The sequence below is a fragment of the Rhinopithecus roxellana genome, chromosome 6, assembly GCF_007565055.1.
Source record: "Rhinopithecus roxellana isolate Shanxi Qingling chromosome 6, ASM756505v1, whole genome shotgun sequence".
Lineage (NCBI taxonomy): Eukaryota > Metazoa > Chordata > Mammalia > Primates > Cercopithecidae > Rhinopithecus > Rhinopithecus roxellana.
The window spans coordinates 105,891,053-105,905,901 of NC_044554.1; the positions used below are offsets into that span (position 1 = coordinate 105,891,053).

General features: G+C 56.3%; 2 protein-coding genes across 4 annotated transcripts in view; one reads left to right on the top strand and one right to left on the bottom strand.

The window, feature by feature from the left end:
• The first annotated feature begins 4 nt into the window (after nucleotides 1-4).
• Nucleotides 5-13,065, top strand: NUDT1 (nudix hydrolase 1). 2 transcript variants are annotated; one of them, XM_010366660.2, is made up of 5 exons: nucleotides 18-33; nucleotides 1,436-1,512; nucleotides 2,517-2,680; nucleotides 11,776-11,921; nucleotides 12,733-13,065. In XM_010366660.2, exons 3-5 carry the CDS (start codon nucleotides 2,529-2,531, stop codon nucleotides 12,903-12,905), a joined length of 471 nt encoding a protein of 156 aa, XP_010364962.1. In that variant the 5' UTR covers nucleotides 18-33; nucleotides 1,436-1,512; nucleotides 2,517-2,528; the 3' UTR covers nucleotides 12,906-13,065. The 2 variants fall into 2 exon arrangements, with proteins under 2 accessions (XP_030788843.1, XP_010364962.1); XM_030932983.1 differs by lacking the exon at nucleotides 1,436-1,512 and having other exon boundaries at nucleotides 5-33; nucleotides 12,733-13,048.
• A 606-nt stretch (nucleotides 13,066-13,671) lies between these two features.
• Nucleotides 13,672-14,849, bottom strand: part of SNX8 (sorting nexin 8) — a 61,995-nt gene continuing 60,817 nt past the window's right edge. For both annotated transcript variants that reach the window (XM_030932984.1, XM_030932985.1), the window contains exon 12: nucleotides 13,672-14,222. The gene's annotated coding sequence lies outside the window, so the exon portion shown is untranslated. The remainder of the gene's footprint in view (nucleotides 14,223-14,849) is intronic.

The following is a 14,849-nucleotide window of genomic DNA, read 5'->3' on the forward strand; positions in this document are numbered from 1 at the left end:
TCAGAGGCCCGGCCCCCGGAAGCGGCGGTGCAGGTACGAAAAGCGCGCGCGGGGATCCTAGGAGTCGTGGTGACCAGGGAGGGAGGGGAGCCCTGCCAGCGGGCGGCAGGAGAACGGGGGAGCCACGTCATGGGCTTGGGGGAGACCAGGAGAGCGGGGCCGGGTACTCGGGGGAGACCAGAAGAGCGGGGTCGGGGGCTCGGGGGAGAACAGAAGACCGAGACCAGGGGCTCGAGGGAGACGAGGCGAGCGGGGCCGGTGGCTTAGGGGAGACCAGGAGAGCGGGGCCGGTGGCTTAGGGGAGACCAGGAGAGCGGGGCCGGGGGCTTAGGGGAGACCAGGAGAGAGGGGCCGGGGGCTTGGGGGAGAGACGAGGAGAGCGGGGCCGGGGGTTTGGGGGAGAGACGCGGAGAGCGGGGCCGGGGTCTTGGGGGAGACCAGGAGAGCGGGACGGTGGCTTGGGGGATACCAGGAGTAAATCATCACAGAAATTTACTTTGGAAACCGTGGCTTCTGGCAGGAACAGGTCGGTGTCGGGACAAAGTACACGGGCCCCGTGTGAATCTCAGCCACAAACCCACTTACCCTGTCTGACCTGCCTCCGCCACCAGGACCCAGTCTCAGTGAAATGGGAAAGGATCCCTTGTCCTCCTCGAAGGGCATGCGATGGGGATGTGGCTCACTTCTTCAGTGCCTCGCTGCTCACGCGTCTAGGGGAGCACAGAGCCGGGCAGGCTGTGGGGCCCCCACCCAGGGCAGTGTCTAGGGGTGAATGTTTGCGGCTCCTGAAGCCCCAGTGGACGTGTGTTAGAGGGTACTCTTTCAGTTTAGCCTTGTAGGTGGCTTGTGTTAGCTGTTAGACTCCCTGCCTTATCGCAAGGACAGAGAGCTTTCTGTATCCCCGGGCTTCTTGCCTTGATGTACTGGAGCAATCAGATCACACGGCGGATTGGAGAGAGAGTGCAAGGTTTTATAAGTGGAATTAGCCCTCAGCAGATGGGGGAGCCAGAAGGGAGCTGGAGTGGGAAGGTGATTTTCCCCTGGAGTCGGGCTGCTGAGCAGCCTGGGTTCTCCTCTGACCACCCCTGCCAAACTCACGCTTCCTCCAGTTGATTCCCTGCTGGTGCCTGTTGTGCTTTCCACGTCCTCTTGACATCCAGCAGCTTGTCTATCTGCCCACTAGGGTCTGGGGGGTTTTATAGGCACAGGACTGGGACGTGGCGGGCTTGGGAAATGCAACATTTGGGCAGGAAAACAGAAATACCTGTCCTCACCTGGGTTCCTGGGCATAGGCCTGGGGGTGGAGCCCTAGCCAAAGACCACGCCCTCCTCTACCCAGCACTTCCCTGCCCGCTTCCTTACCATCGGGGCCCTTTTCTCAGACACCACAGCTTCCAAGGAGGATCACTGGTCCTGAATCTTGTGTCTCCGCCAGGTGTGGACCCCAGAAAAGTTGGTCCTGGAGGGGCGCAGTGGCTCACGCCTGTAATCTCAGCACTTTGGGAGGCTGAGGTGGGTGGATTGCTTGAGCTCAGGAGTTCATGACCAGCCTGGGCAACATGACAAAACCCCATCTCTACTGAAAATACAGCAATTAGCTGGGTGTGGTGGCTCATGCCTGTGGTCCCAGCAATGTGGGATGCTGAAACAGGAGGATGGCTTCAGCCAGGGAGGCCGAGATTACAGCGAACCGAGATCATGCCACTCTCCTCCAGCCTGTGCAACAGCAGGATCTCATCTCAAAATAAATAAAGGAAAGTTGGTCCTGGCCCTCCAGCATTTCTCCAGGGTCCTTTTTCCATCAGGGACCTGGCTGAGGCATCACCCTTAGTCCTCTGGACCTGGACCTGTACACCTATGGGAGCAGGAAGGGCCCTTGCGACTTCCAGTGGCCCCCCTGGGTGCCAGGTCCTACAGTAGCCACAGTAGGAGCAGAGTGAGTGGGGTATAAACTCCTGTCACAGGAGGGAGGACTAGCCAGGCCCCGTTGGGTGGACCTGTGTCTACAGCCACACATTTCCTGGGGATCTAGAAGCCTGCTACAGAGAAGCCAGGTCCCACTAGACCGAAAGAAGCTCCTATTAATCAAAAGGCCAGACGTGAGAACCACAGGATAAACTGTGGTTATTTTGATGCCAGTCAGGCACGGAGAACATTGTTCCCCACTGTGTGCCTATAGGCAGGGCGATCCTGGGGGTAGACGCAGGAGCAAGAGTGCACTCTGGAAAGGTCATCTCCTCTGCACCTGAGGGCTGAGTTGTGGAGAAGGAAGGTAGCGCCGGCCTCTGTTCTGCTTGATCAGCCCTGCTGACCACTGGGTTCTGTTTCTACCCCAGAAAATCATTGAGGTTTCCACCTGCCACAAGGGAAGCCACATGTGGCAGGGCTGGGAAATTACAGCGTACCTCCCCCACCCCCCCCCGCCTCCCAGAGCACATCCCAGTCCTCCTGGCCCCTGGCACGTGCTTCCTCCACGCGCATCATAACAACTGACTGTCCTCTCACCTTCCTTTCAGAACCCAGGGACCATGGGTGCCTCCAGGCTCTATACCCTGGTGCTGGTCCTGCAGCCTCAGCGAGTTCTCCTGGGCATGAAAAAGCGAGGCTTCGGGGCCGGCCGGTGGAATGGTTTCGGGGGCAAAGTGCAAGAAGGAGAGACCATCGAGGATGGGGCCAGGAGGTAAGGACAGGGCAGGTCTGGCCGTGGAACCGGCTTTCCCAGGGCACAGGGATTTGGGCTGTAGGGCCACACCCTTGATTTCACCACTTAGAGCTAAGTGACCCGGAGCAGGGGGTTAACCTGTGAGCCTCAGTGTCTTCATCTCACAATGAAAACCAGTCCGCAGCCCTTAGGACTCTTGTGAAGATTAAATGAGGAAATGAACACAAAGGACTTAGAACAGTGCATGGTGAGTGCTGAGTGTGTGTTAGCTGTCGTGTGTGGTGCATGTTGTGTGTTAGCTGTGTGTGGTGCGTGTTGAGTGTGTGTTAGCTGTTGTGTGTGGTGCGGTGGTGTGTGCTGAATGTGTGTTAGCTGTGGTGTGTGGTGAGTGCTGAGTGTGTGTTAGCTGTGGTGTGTGGTGTGTGTTGAGTGTGTGTTAGCTGTTGTGTGTGGTGTGTGGTGCATGTTGAGTGTGTTAGCTGTTGTGTGTGGTATGTGGTGCGTGTTGAGTGTGTTAGCTGTGGTGTGTGGTGCCTGTTGAGTGTGTGTTAGCTGTTGTGCATGGTGTGTGATGCATGTTGAGTGTGTTAGCTGCTGTGGTGCAGTGGTGCGTGCTGAGTGTGTGTTAGCTGTTGTGTGTGGTATGTGGTGAGTGCTGAGTGTGTGAGAGCTGTGGTGTGTGGTGCGTGTTGAGTGTGTGTTAGCTGTTGTGTGCGGTGTGTAGTGCATGTTGAGTGTGTGTTAGCTGTTGTGTGTGGTGTGTGGTGCGTGTTGAGTGTGTGTTAGCTGTTGTGTGTGGTGCGGTGGTGCGTGCTGAGTGTGTGTTAGCTGTTGTGTGTGGTGTGTGGTGAGTGCTGAGTGTTAGCTGTGGTGTGTGGTGCGTGTTGAGTGTGTATTAGCTGTTGTGTGGTGTGTGGTGCGTGTTGAGTGTGTTAGCTGTTGTGCATGGTGTGTGATGCATGTGTTAGCTGTTGTGTGTGGTGTGTGGTGCGTGTTGAATGCGTGTTAGCTGTTGCGCATGGTGTGTAGTGAGTGCTGAGTGCGTGTTCGCTGTTGTGGTGCATGGTGTGTGATGCATGTTGAGTGTGTTAGCTGTTGTGTGTGGTGTGTAGTGAGTGCTGTGTGTGTTAGCTGTTGTGTGTGGTGTGTGATGCATGTTGAGTGTGTTAGCTGTTGTGTGTGGTGTGTAGTGAGTGCTGAGTGTGTGTTAGCTGTTGTGTATGGTGTGTGGTGCATGTTGAGTGTGTGTTAGCTGTTGTGTGTGGTGTGTAGTGAATGCTGTGTGTGTTAGCTGTTGTGTGTGGTGTGTGATGCATGTTGAGTGTGTTAGCTGTTGTGTGTGGTGTGTAGTGAGTGCTGAGTGCATGTTAGCTGTTGTGGCATGGTGGTGCTGGGGGCTGCAGGGTGTATCTGGAAGCTTCTGTGCATCGCGGCTTGAATTGAACCCTCCTGGCACCCTCACTGTCACCAAGGGGCTCGTCAGTCACTTGGTTCCTCTGTTTGTTCAGTGGCGCTGATGATTGCTTTTATCTCACACCCAGTGTACACAAAGTCTGCATCCTCAACACAGCCAGCTTCACCGAGGAGGGAACTGAAGCCCAGAGAGGTTGAGCTGTTTACCCAAGATCACACAGTCCTCCAGACACCCCTCACCCCTCACAGGGTAAATGAGGTCATCTGTGTAAACATCGCTGCACGGATGTTAGCCCCCATTCATGTTTTCAGATGTTAGCCCCCATTCATGTTTTTGTTCTGAGAAAGGTAGGCCAGCTTCCCTGGAGAGGAGAACTACGGAGTAAAGAGGGTCCTGGCACAGAGGAAAGCCGGGACCCTGCAGCCCAGTGGCGTTCCAAGTTTTTCATCACAACCTGCAGTAAGAAATACGTTTTATACTCTGACAGAGTCTACACACTCAGGTATGCAGGTACAGCTAAAATAAGTTGCAGTAGCTGCCCTTATTACATCTTTTTTTCTCCAGAGATGGGATCTCACCCAGGCAGGAGTGCAGTGGCACCCTCATGGCTCACTGCAGCCTCAAGGTCCTGGGCTCAAACGATCCTCCTGCCTCAGTCTCGCAAATAGCTGGGACCACAGACACATGCCACCATGCTCAGTTAGTTTTTAATTCTTCATAGACATGGGGTCTCATTAACTCCTGGGCTCAAGTGATCCTCCCTCCTGGGCCTCCCAGAGTGCTGAGATTGCAGGCGTGAGCCACTGGCTTGACCTTTTTTTTCAATTGTAATCCACTAAGCTGAGTTCCCAGATCATGTGGGTCCCAACCCTCAGTTTGGAGAGCCCTGTGTGTGCTTCCCCTCTAAGGCCTGGGACCCCGGGCTCCAGCCATGCAGACACATTTGATCAGTCACCGTGGCAGGTGCCAGTGCGACAGGCTGTGCTGGGGGCCGCAGCTGGGGAGGAGGACCACTGGGTGTGAGTCGGGCATCCGGCGTGTCCATGCCAGGAGTGTGTGCAGAGCAACAATAGCACAGGAAACAGGCAGGAAGGTGGCCCTGGGGGTTCTCCTGCCAGCCCTTTGTCTTTGATCTGGTAAGACCGCCCATCAGCTCATGGATTTCGGTAGCGCTGCTCTGTGTGGGGCCTGGGGACACAGGGAGGAACAGGTCAGTCCCTGCCTCTCATGTCGTCTGGCGCCGGGTTCAGGAGACCTGCAGAAGGAGGTCTGGTCCACACCTGGTGGCCAGGGGCCTCCAGGAGAAAGGAAGAGTGATGAACTGGGTACCAGGAAAACACTGAGGGTTTGACGTTGGCGGGGGTGCGTAGAGGGAGGGAGGAAGGAGACCTTCGTGGAAGCACAGAGGGCTGGAGAAGCGCCAGCTGTGCAGAGAAGTTGGGGGTGTGAGGGGAGCAGGCAGCAGGGCTGAGGAGGCTGGATGGAAGAGCTCCAGGTGGCTGGATTTCTTCTCCTTGTTCTGCTGGTGACAAGCAAAGCACAGGCCCTCTCGGCAGCCCTGATTTATTTTCTTCTGAACTTTGTCACGGTCGAAAGAACTTTCCTCCAACCCTCTGTAAATATTACACAGACAGAGGGACCAGCACTCCAGACCCTCAGTGCTGAATACAGCGCTGGCTTGCTCTCAGCCCAGGGTTCGAGTGGGGGAACTGAGCCACAGAGCAGGAAGCCTGTGACTTCCATCCTCGGGGGTAACCTGGATCCATCCCCCTCACCTGGACAGGTGCAGCAGCCCCGTAGCTGGGCTGGCCCTCATGGCCTCCACCCTCCCCTCTGCAGTCCCCATTCCACACAGCTGCCAGGTGGCCCTTCCCACACTGCATCTAGGTCTCCCCCAACCCGCAACACACACAGACGCATACTCACACATTAAACCCTTAACACCTCTCAGTGCGCTTACAGCCGCCCTCCTGTGTCAGCCATTGAGCCCCTCACGGGCTTGCCTTGCCCCCTCCCTCCCGACCCTCTGCTCCTGGGACATCCCAAGCTGTTGCCCACCTTGCTGTTCATCCGGTTGACCCCCCACCCCACCCCCTGGCAGCTTTCACAGCTAAGAAAGTGCCTTCCCCACCTGTCGTTCTCAACACATCTCATCCTGTATCTTTCCTTCATGGCACTCTCACCCTTTCTAATCATATTTAGTGATTCACTTCCTGCCAGTCTTTCTCCAGAATCATTCTATAAGATCAGGACTGCCCAGGATAGAGTGCGGTGACACAGTCATAGCTCACGGCTGCCTCAACCTCCTGAGCTCAAGCCATCTTCCCGAGTAGCTGAGACTACCAGTGCACACCACCACACCTGGCTAATTTTTTTATTTTTAGTAGAGACAGGGTTTTGCCATGTTGCCCAGGCTGGTGTCAAATTCCTGGCCTCAAGCAATCCTCCCATCTCAGCCTCCCAAAGCACTGGGATTACAGGCGTGAGTCACTGTGCCCAGCGTAACTTGCACTTTTATTGAAGTGTCATGCACATAGAGAAAATTGCACAGTAGATTTTTAAGAAGTGGAAGTGGATCCACCTGTTTTTTTGTTTTGTTTTGTTTTGTTTTTGAGACGGAGTCTCACGGTGTCACCCAGGCTGGAGTGCAGTGGCACGGTCTTGGCTCACTGCAAGCTCCGCCTCCCAGGTTCAAGCGATTCTCCTACCTCAGCTTCCTGAGAAGCTGGGACTACAGGCGCCCGCCACCATGCCCGGCTAATTTTTGTATTTTTAGTAGAGACAGGGTTTCACCACGTCGGCCAGGATGATGTCGATCTTCTGACCTTGTGATCCACCCGCTGCAGCCTCCCAAAGTGCTGGGATTACAGGCATGAGGCACCGTGCCCGGCCACCTGTTTCTTTTTTTGAGATGGACTCTTGCTCTGTTGCCCAGGCTGGAGTGCAGTGGCATGATCTCTGCTCACTGCAGCCTCCACCTCCCAGTTCAAGCGATTCTCCTGCTTGAGCCTCCTGAGTAGCTGGGACTACAGGCGTGCACCACCACATCTGGCTATTTTTTTTATTTTTTGGTAGAGACAGAGTTTCATCGTGTTGTCCAGGCTGGTCTCGAACTGACCTCAAGTGATCCAGCTGCCTCTGCCTCCCAAAGTGCTGGAATTACAGGTGTGAGCCACTACACCTGGCAGGTCCACCTGTGTTTTGTTTTGTTTTGTTTTTTTAGACGGAGTCTTGCTCTGTCGCCCAGGCTGGAGTGCAGTGGCCGGATCTCAGCTCACTGCAAGCTCCGCCTCCCAGGTTCAGGCCATTCTCCTGCCTCAGCCTCCCGAGTAGCTGGGACTACAGGCGCTCACCACCTCGCCCGGCTAGTTTTTTTGTATTTTTTAGTAGAGACGGGGTTTCACCGTGTTAGCCAGGATGGTCTCGATCTCCTGACCTCGTGATCCGCCCGTCTCGGCCTCCCAAAGTGCTGGGATTACAGGCTTGAGCCATCGCGCCCGGCCAGGTCCACCTGTTTAACCAACATGTAGATCAAGAAAAAGAAGTGGACCGTGGGACCCCACCCTCCACCCTGACTTCCGGCACAGCTGATGACTGCGGCCTGTTCCCAAATAAGGTGTGGGATCCTAGAGGCTGCGCCCTTGTCTGGCTTTTCAGCATCACATGTGCCACAGCAGTGGCTCCTCCAGCTGCTGGGTAATGCTCTGCAGAGGCCCGTGCTGCAGCTCACCCGCTTTGCTGCAGCTCACCCGCTTTGCTGCAGGCTCACCCTCTCTGCAGCAGGCCCCCAGCTCTGCTGCAGCTCACCCCTCTGCTGCAGGTGTGCGTGCAGGGCTTACTCGTGGGAACTGTTGAAAGCGACTGCCAGGAACTGTCCTGACGTGTCTTTTGGTGCCCGTGTGCACCTTTTCCTGTGGACAGTTACCTTGGAGGAAAACTGTCTATGTACAGCTTCAGCAGAGATTGCCAGCGTCTTTTCACGGATGTTTCGCTAACTCAAACAAATGCTCAACCACACTTGGTACTTTCTCTTTTTCATCTTAGCCATGTTGGTGGGGAAGGTGAGCTTCCGGAGGTTCTGCGTGCCCTCAGGACTGCGGAAGGGGAGCACCTTCACAGTGTCTGTGGGCTGCATTGATATCCTTCTTTGTGAGTCTGCCGGCCTCATGGATATCCTTTGTGAGTCTGCGGGCCGCGTGAATGTCCAGATTTCTTTGTGAGTCTGCAGGCCGCTTGGATATCTTTTTTTTTTTTTTTTTTTTTTTGAGATGGAGTCTCGCTCTGTCGCCCAGGCTGGAGTGCAGTGGCCGGATCTCGGCTCACTGCAAACTCCGCCTCCCGGGTTCATGCCATTCTCCTGCCTCAGTCTCCCGAGTAGCTGGGACTACAGGCGCCTGCCACCTCGCCCGGCTAGTTTTTTGTATTTTTTAGTAGAGACAGGTTTCACCGTGTTAGCCAGGATAGTCTCGATCTCCTGACCTTGTGATCCACCCGTCTCGGCCTCCCAAAGTGCTGGGATTACAGGCGTGAGCCACCGCACCTGGCCATAATTTTTATTTTAGCGCCATCTCAGCTCACTGCAACCTCCACCTCCCGGGTTCAAGTGATTCTCCTGCCTCAGCCTCCCAAGTAGCTGGGATTACAGGCACCCACCACCATCCCCGGCTAATTGTTTTGTGTATTTTTAGTGGAGATGGGGGATTCACCATGTTGACCAGGCTGGTCTTGAACGCCTGACTTCACGGGATCCACCCGCCTCGGCTTCCCAAAGTGCTGTGATTACAGGCGTGAGCCACTGTGCCCGGCCGAGACCCTGTCGTAAAGAAAAGAAAGCACCTGCAGGTGTGAGGAACGGGGGCTTGCTGGAGCCACACAGGCTGGTGCTTAGGGGAACCCAGCAGCAAACAGCCTCGCGTCCAGGAGATGAGGTACCGTCAGCCACAGGCCACCAGCATGGCCCTGGGCTGCAGTACCTGCCAGTCTGAACGGATTTGCTCCTGAGGCAACCCCAGGCCCTGCTGCTCAGGAGGGGGTGGCAGGGAGGAGCCTCGGCAGCCCAGTCTCCAGGGAGGCTGGTCCCTGCTTTATCCATGCAATACTCAGTCCTATTCTATCAGGAGGACCCCAGGACGGGCCCTAACTCCCAGGCCAAGAGCCGGTTTAGGCGACCTCCCCGCTCGCCTGCAGGGGGCAGGCCTGAGCGCCTAGCCCCAGTCCAGAGGGCTGGACTCAGACCCTCCTCTGCGGGGCAGGGGACAGGCATGTAGAGAGTACTGAATCGTGGGGGTGTGCAGATTTGGGCCTTAGGTGCACAGTGTGAGCCAATCTTTCTAGACAGCATCCCTGATCCCCAAAGACCAGCGAGGCCAGGGACGCAGGAGCAGCGATGGGAAGCAGGCACGCCAGAACCTGCCACTCCCACCTCCCCACGCCACAGAGGCCTCACCACCCTGTGTTTGTTTCATGTAATTTCTCATCCTATTCCCCGTCTGCCGTGTGAGGAACCGAGTGCCATGGATAGAGCAGACGCTTGGGCAGAACTAAAGCAGCGTCGTCTTCGCCTGCCTGGCGCTCCCTGCCTGGGAAATGGAGCTTCAGCTCTGTCTCCCAGAGGATTCTTGATGTTTCCTACGCTGCCGTGTGCTGGGGAAGATTAACTAAAATCAGTCACAACACTCCATTGGGAGGTGACGCTTCTGAAGACGAGCAACAGCCGGCCGCCAAGAGGCGGGCGAGGCCCCACCAAACACCTCTGTTGCATCTAATTGGGGAGCCATTTGTACCCCACAAGTAGCAGCACACGTTAATTTTTTAGCTCAAGTCCAACTTTCATTAGCCATCTCCATGAATAAATGCCGATTCCAGGTCTGCTTCCTCTCTAGTCCCTGCAGTTTAAGTTGAGGAGGCATCACTTAAATCCGACCATTTAGGCCAGGCATGGTGGCTCACACCTGAAATCCCAGCACGCTGGGAGGCCAAAGCACAAGGATCACTTTGAGCCCAGGAGTTCAGGACCAGACTGGGCAACATAGCAAGACCCTGTCTCTTAAAAAAAAAAAAAAATTAGCCGGGCATGGTAAGAGAGGCAGACTAAGGTACCCAGCAGCTGCAGCCCGTGTATCCCCAGGGTCCCAGCATGGAGTGGGTCTTCGGGAAGCGTCTGCTGAGGGACTGAGCAAGAACCCTAATGAACACAGCAAGCAAACACTCAAAACGGGAGGTCAGCAGCACCGCTGTGCCCAACACAGGTTTCCACCATAACCCGAAGTTGAAACATTTTATTCTTCCGTACCAAATAGGAGTTGAGAAGCCGGCTCTGGATGCCTTAAGGTGTAGAATGTCACGCACTCCTTTCTTGTGTGGAAAGCCCACAGCGTAAGTGTGTATAACGTTTGCCTTTTTTTTTTTTTTTTTTTTTTAGACAGGGTCTAGCTCGGTTGCCCAGGCTGGAATGCAGTGCAGTGATCACACCTCACTGCAGCCTCCAACTCCTGGGCTCAAGCATTCCTCTCACCTCAGTCTCCTGAGTAGCTGGGACTACAGGCGAGTGCCACCATGCCTGGCTAATTTTACTTCTTTTTGTAGAAACAGGGTTTTGCCATGTTGCCCAGGCTGGTCTCAAACTCCTGGGCTCAAGGGATCCTCCCACCCTGGCCTCCCAAAGTGCTGGGATTACAGGCATGAGCCACCCTGTACCCAACCTGTTTGCATTTTTATTTTTTAACTTTAAGGTATTAAGAGTTAATGTTTGCATTTTCTAAGAGATGAACAGAGGAGAAAGCCAAAGGAAAAACACTGAAATGGTAGCATTCCTGGGTGATGAGTTTATGGCGTTTTGTTTCCTGGTTGTCTACAACAAATATGTAATTTTTAAATTAGCAACAGCATTAGACTACTTCGGGGAAGGCTTCTGGCTCTGGGTGCGGGAAGCAGGGAAGGGCTTGTTCCCAGGCACGGCAGCACTTGAGCACTCCGTGGTGAAGTCAGCCCCTCACACCTCCTCTAGGCACAGCTGTGGGGAGCATGTCCCGAGAACATGCAGGAAGAGGCCCAGGCCACATGTCCCGTGTGGTCAGTCCGGGGGCCAGAGTTAAAACCAGAGCTCCTCCTTCAGGAAAGAGATCATAGAAGCCTGTGGTTTCATCCTGTGTTCTCAGAGAAGGGGCACCAGGCTGCGAAGACGTTTCTTTGGGCAGACAGGCCCAGAATATAGAGCCCGGGTTCCCGGAACCAGCGTCCCAGGGCCCCGGCGGTCATAACTACCGCTACATGGGCTCTGATGCTCAGCCATAGAAAAGCAAGTAACCGGGAATGAAGGAAGTGGGGTTGGTCCCCACCCTGCCACCCTCAGGTCTCAAGACCATGGACAAGTGGCTGACTCCACTGGGCCTAGGCTGTCATTGGTACACATACAGCACGGGCAAGAACTGTGTTCCTCCCACCAGCGGCTCCACACCACCTCCGGGCCCCTCCCCAGAGCCGCTCAACCAAACTCAGTGTCTTCACAGTTCAAGCTGATTCTGAAGCTCAGCCAGGTCAGAACCAGCTAATGCCTTCTGGGCGACATCCTCTGGGTCTCCCATCCACCCTGGTGGCTCCCTGGGCTGTGTGTAGATGCCCAGCTCCTCCCTGCCATTGTGTGGGCGTGGTGCTATGCCCTGACGGCCTCCCTCCCTCCCCCATCCACCTCTGCCCACAGGGAGCTGCAGGAGGAGAGCGGTCTGACGGTGGACGCCCTGCACAAGGTGGGCCAGATCATGTTTGAGTTCGTGGGCGAGCCTGAGCTCATGGACGTGCATGTCTTCTGCACAGACAGTGTCCAGGGGACCCCCATGGAGAGCGACGGTGAGTCTCACGGGGCCTGCTCCCCCTCCCCACTATGCAGGTCCCATCTCCTGTCTGGGAGAAAGGCCATCAGCCCAAACCATCTCTGAGTGCCAGGCAGCGGGCAGCCTGCGTCCCCCTCCACCCCACAGTGCCAGCGTGGGGCCCATGAGCCGTGGTCTCTGCACTGAGGCTCCAGCAGTGTACCCGCCCCTGCTCTGCACCCATTTTCCTACCCTAAAATGAGAAACATGGTCATGAGGATTAAATATAAACGATCGTCAGGTTCCTCACGATCACTCGATGAACTCCTCAGAGAGTCAGTGTAAATTGGGGCTGGCCAGATGCCAGGGCTCACACCTGGAATCCCAGCACTGGGGGGCCAAGGCAGAAGGATCGCTTAAGCCCAGGAGTTCAAGACCAGTCTGGGCAATATAATGAGACCCTATCTCTACAAAAAAACATATTTTTGTTGTTGTTGTTGAGATGGAGTCTCGCTCTGTCGCCCAGGCTGGAGTACAGTGGCACCATCTCGGCTCACTGCAAACTCTGCCTCCCAGGTTCACGCCATTCTCCTGCCTCAGTCTCCCAAGTAGCTGGGACTACAGGCGCCCGCCACCACACCTGGCTAATTTTTTGTATTTTTAGTAGAGACAGGGTTTCACCATGTTGGCCAGGCTGGTCTCAATCTCCTGACCTCATGATCTGCCCACCTCGGCCTCCCACAGTGCTGGGATTCCAGGCATGAGCCGCCGCGCCCGGCCGGAAAACCGTGTTTTTAAGCATGAAGTCTGGGTTGCACATCAGTGCCGCTCTTCCCCCCTCGGTACAGAAATGCGCCCATGCTGGTTCCAGCTGGACCAGATCCCCTTCAAGGACATGTGGCCCGACGACCGCTACTGGTTTCCGCTCCTGCTTCAGAAGAAGAAATTCCACGGGTACTTCAAGTTCCAGGGTCAGGACACCATCCTGGACTACAAGCTCCGCGAGGTGGACATGGTCTAGCAGGAGCCCAGGGCAGCCCCTGGGCAGGAGACGTGGCTGCTGAACAGCCGCAAACCGTCCTCACCTGGGGGCACCGAGTGGCTCGGAGCTGGGTTTTGTCTGGAATTGACTGGATGGAAAGGAAAATAAAGGTCTCTAGCGGTTTTTTTTTTCTTTTGGAGACAGAGTCTCGCTCTGTTGCCCAGCCTGGAGTACAGTGGCACGATCTCGTCTCAGTTCACTCTCCGCCTCCCAGGTTCAAGCGATCCTCCCATCTCAGCCTCCTGAAGAGGTGAAATTACAGGTGCACACTGCCACACCCAACTAATATTTGTATGTTTAGTAGAGATGGGGTTTCCCCATGTGGGCCAGGCTGGTCTTGAACTCCTGACCTCAGGTGATCCACCCGCCTCAGCCTCCCAAAGTGCTGGGATTACAGGCGTGAGCCACCACGCCTGGCCAGTCTCTAACCTTTTAAACGTCCTCCTCTGGACACCAGCACAGCCTGCCAGGTCCCCTCCACAGGAAGCTGCCAGATGTGCTGGGCTTCGGCCCGCGCTGCCACACAGAGGTAGGAGAGGATGGAGACTGCTCCCGAGGCGGGCAGCTGGCCCAGGGCAGGGGCACACATGCTCGGGGCACACAGCCGCAAGCTGGGGATGTGTCCTCTCAAAACCCCCTGCACAGTGTGGGAAGCTGAGGCTCGGCCAAGGGCTCTGGGCTAAAACCCAGATTGAACACCTCATAGGCTAGTCCCCTCCCCTGCCCAACTTTCATACATGTTTAATAACAGTTGTTCACACGTTTATTGATAAACCGTCCAAAATGTAGGTCACGTGTAAACAATTCCAGTTTATTGGGTATATTGGGTATTGATCCCTGTAGCCTCCTAAAGTGCTTTGGACATGAACAGACCCGCAAAGCAAGAGCAAAAGCCTCAGATGCACAGAGCCGCCCTGACATCCCTCAGCTCGGAGTCCCCGTGCCCCACATCAGAGCCCTAAACCTGTCTCCCCTGCCTGCATTGTCTCCAGCAGACAAAGGGCAGCTGTCTGCACAGTGCCCGAGTATGCAGGACACGAACCAGGAGGACCCACTGAAAATGTCCCCTTTCACCATGATTGACAGTCCCCCTACCGCGGCTCTGCCAGCCGTCCTCACAGGGCACGTGGCATCTGGCATCTCCAGCAGCATTACACACAGCTGTCCCTGCCAGCTGGGTGAGGCCGCAATGACCGGCACAGGCTTGGGCTTGGGCTTGGGCTTGGGCCATGGGCAGCAGGAGGGCTGGAGAGGCGTGCGGGGAACCCCCCTCTCCCTCCAGCACCGGGCCTCCACCTGCAGCAGTAAGCAAAGCCTCTCAGCGCCTGGGCCTGGGGACCTGCCCGGGCAGCACAGGGCGGGGGCCAAGAAAGAAGAAGAAAGGTGGCCTCTGCTGCCCCTGCCTGGCAGGCCTCTTTCTGCTGCCCTTTAGAAGGCACTGGGAGGGAGGTGTTCCAAAGCCAGTGCCCACCCCTCCACAGAGCCGACACCAGGGCACACAGGAAGTGGCCACAGTCACACATGGGAGACAGGCTGCCCTCCAGCCCCCCCTTCACCCCGCCCTCCTGACCCTCGCACCCCTGCTCTCCAGCCCCCCAACCCCTGCCCTTTTGCTCTCCTCACCCCTGCCCTCCTGTCCCCTCACCTCTGCCCTCCTGTCCCTCCTCACCCCTGCCCGCCAGCCCCCCTTCACCCCTGCCCTCCTCACCTTCCTGCCCCCCCACCCCTGCCCTCCTGTCCCCCCTCATCCCTGCCCTCTTGCTCTCTCCTCACCCCTGCCCGTCTGTCCCCCCGACCCCTGCTCTCCTGCTCCCTCTCACCCCTCTTCTGCTCCCCCTCACCCCTTCCCTCCTATTCCCCCTCACCCCTGCCCTCCTGCTCCCTCCTCACCCCTGCCCTCCTGCTTTCCAGCTCCATCCTCAG

Bases quoted from the DNA above. Each gene is read 5' to 3' on its own strand.
- NUDT1 (XM_030932983.1), top strand. From the start codon at position 2,529: ATGGGTGCCTCCAGGCTCTATACCCTGGTGCTGGTCCTGCAGCCTCAG. The intron at 2,681-11,775 runs GTAAGGACAGGG...CTCTGCCCACAG, and splicing joins ATCGAGGATGGGGCCAGGAG to GGAGCTGCAGGAGGAGAGCG. The intron at 11,922-12,732 runs GTGAGTCTCACG...CCCTCGGTACAG, and splicing joins GACCCCCATGGAGAGCGACG to AAATGCGCCCATGCTGGTTC.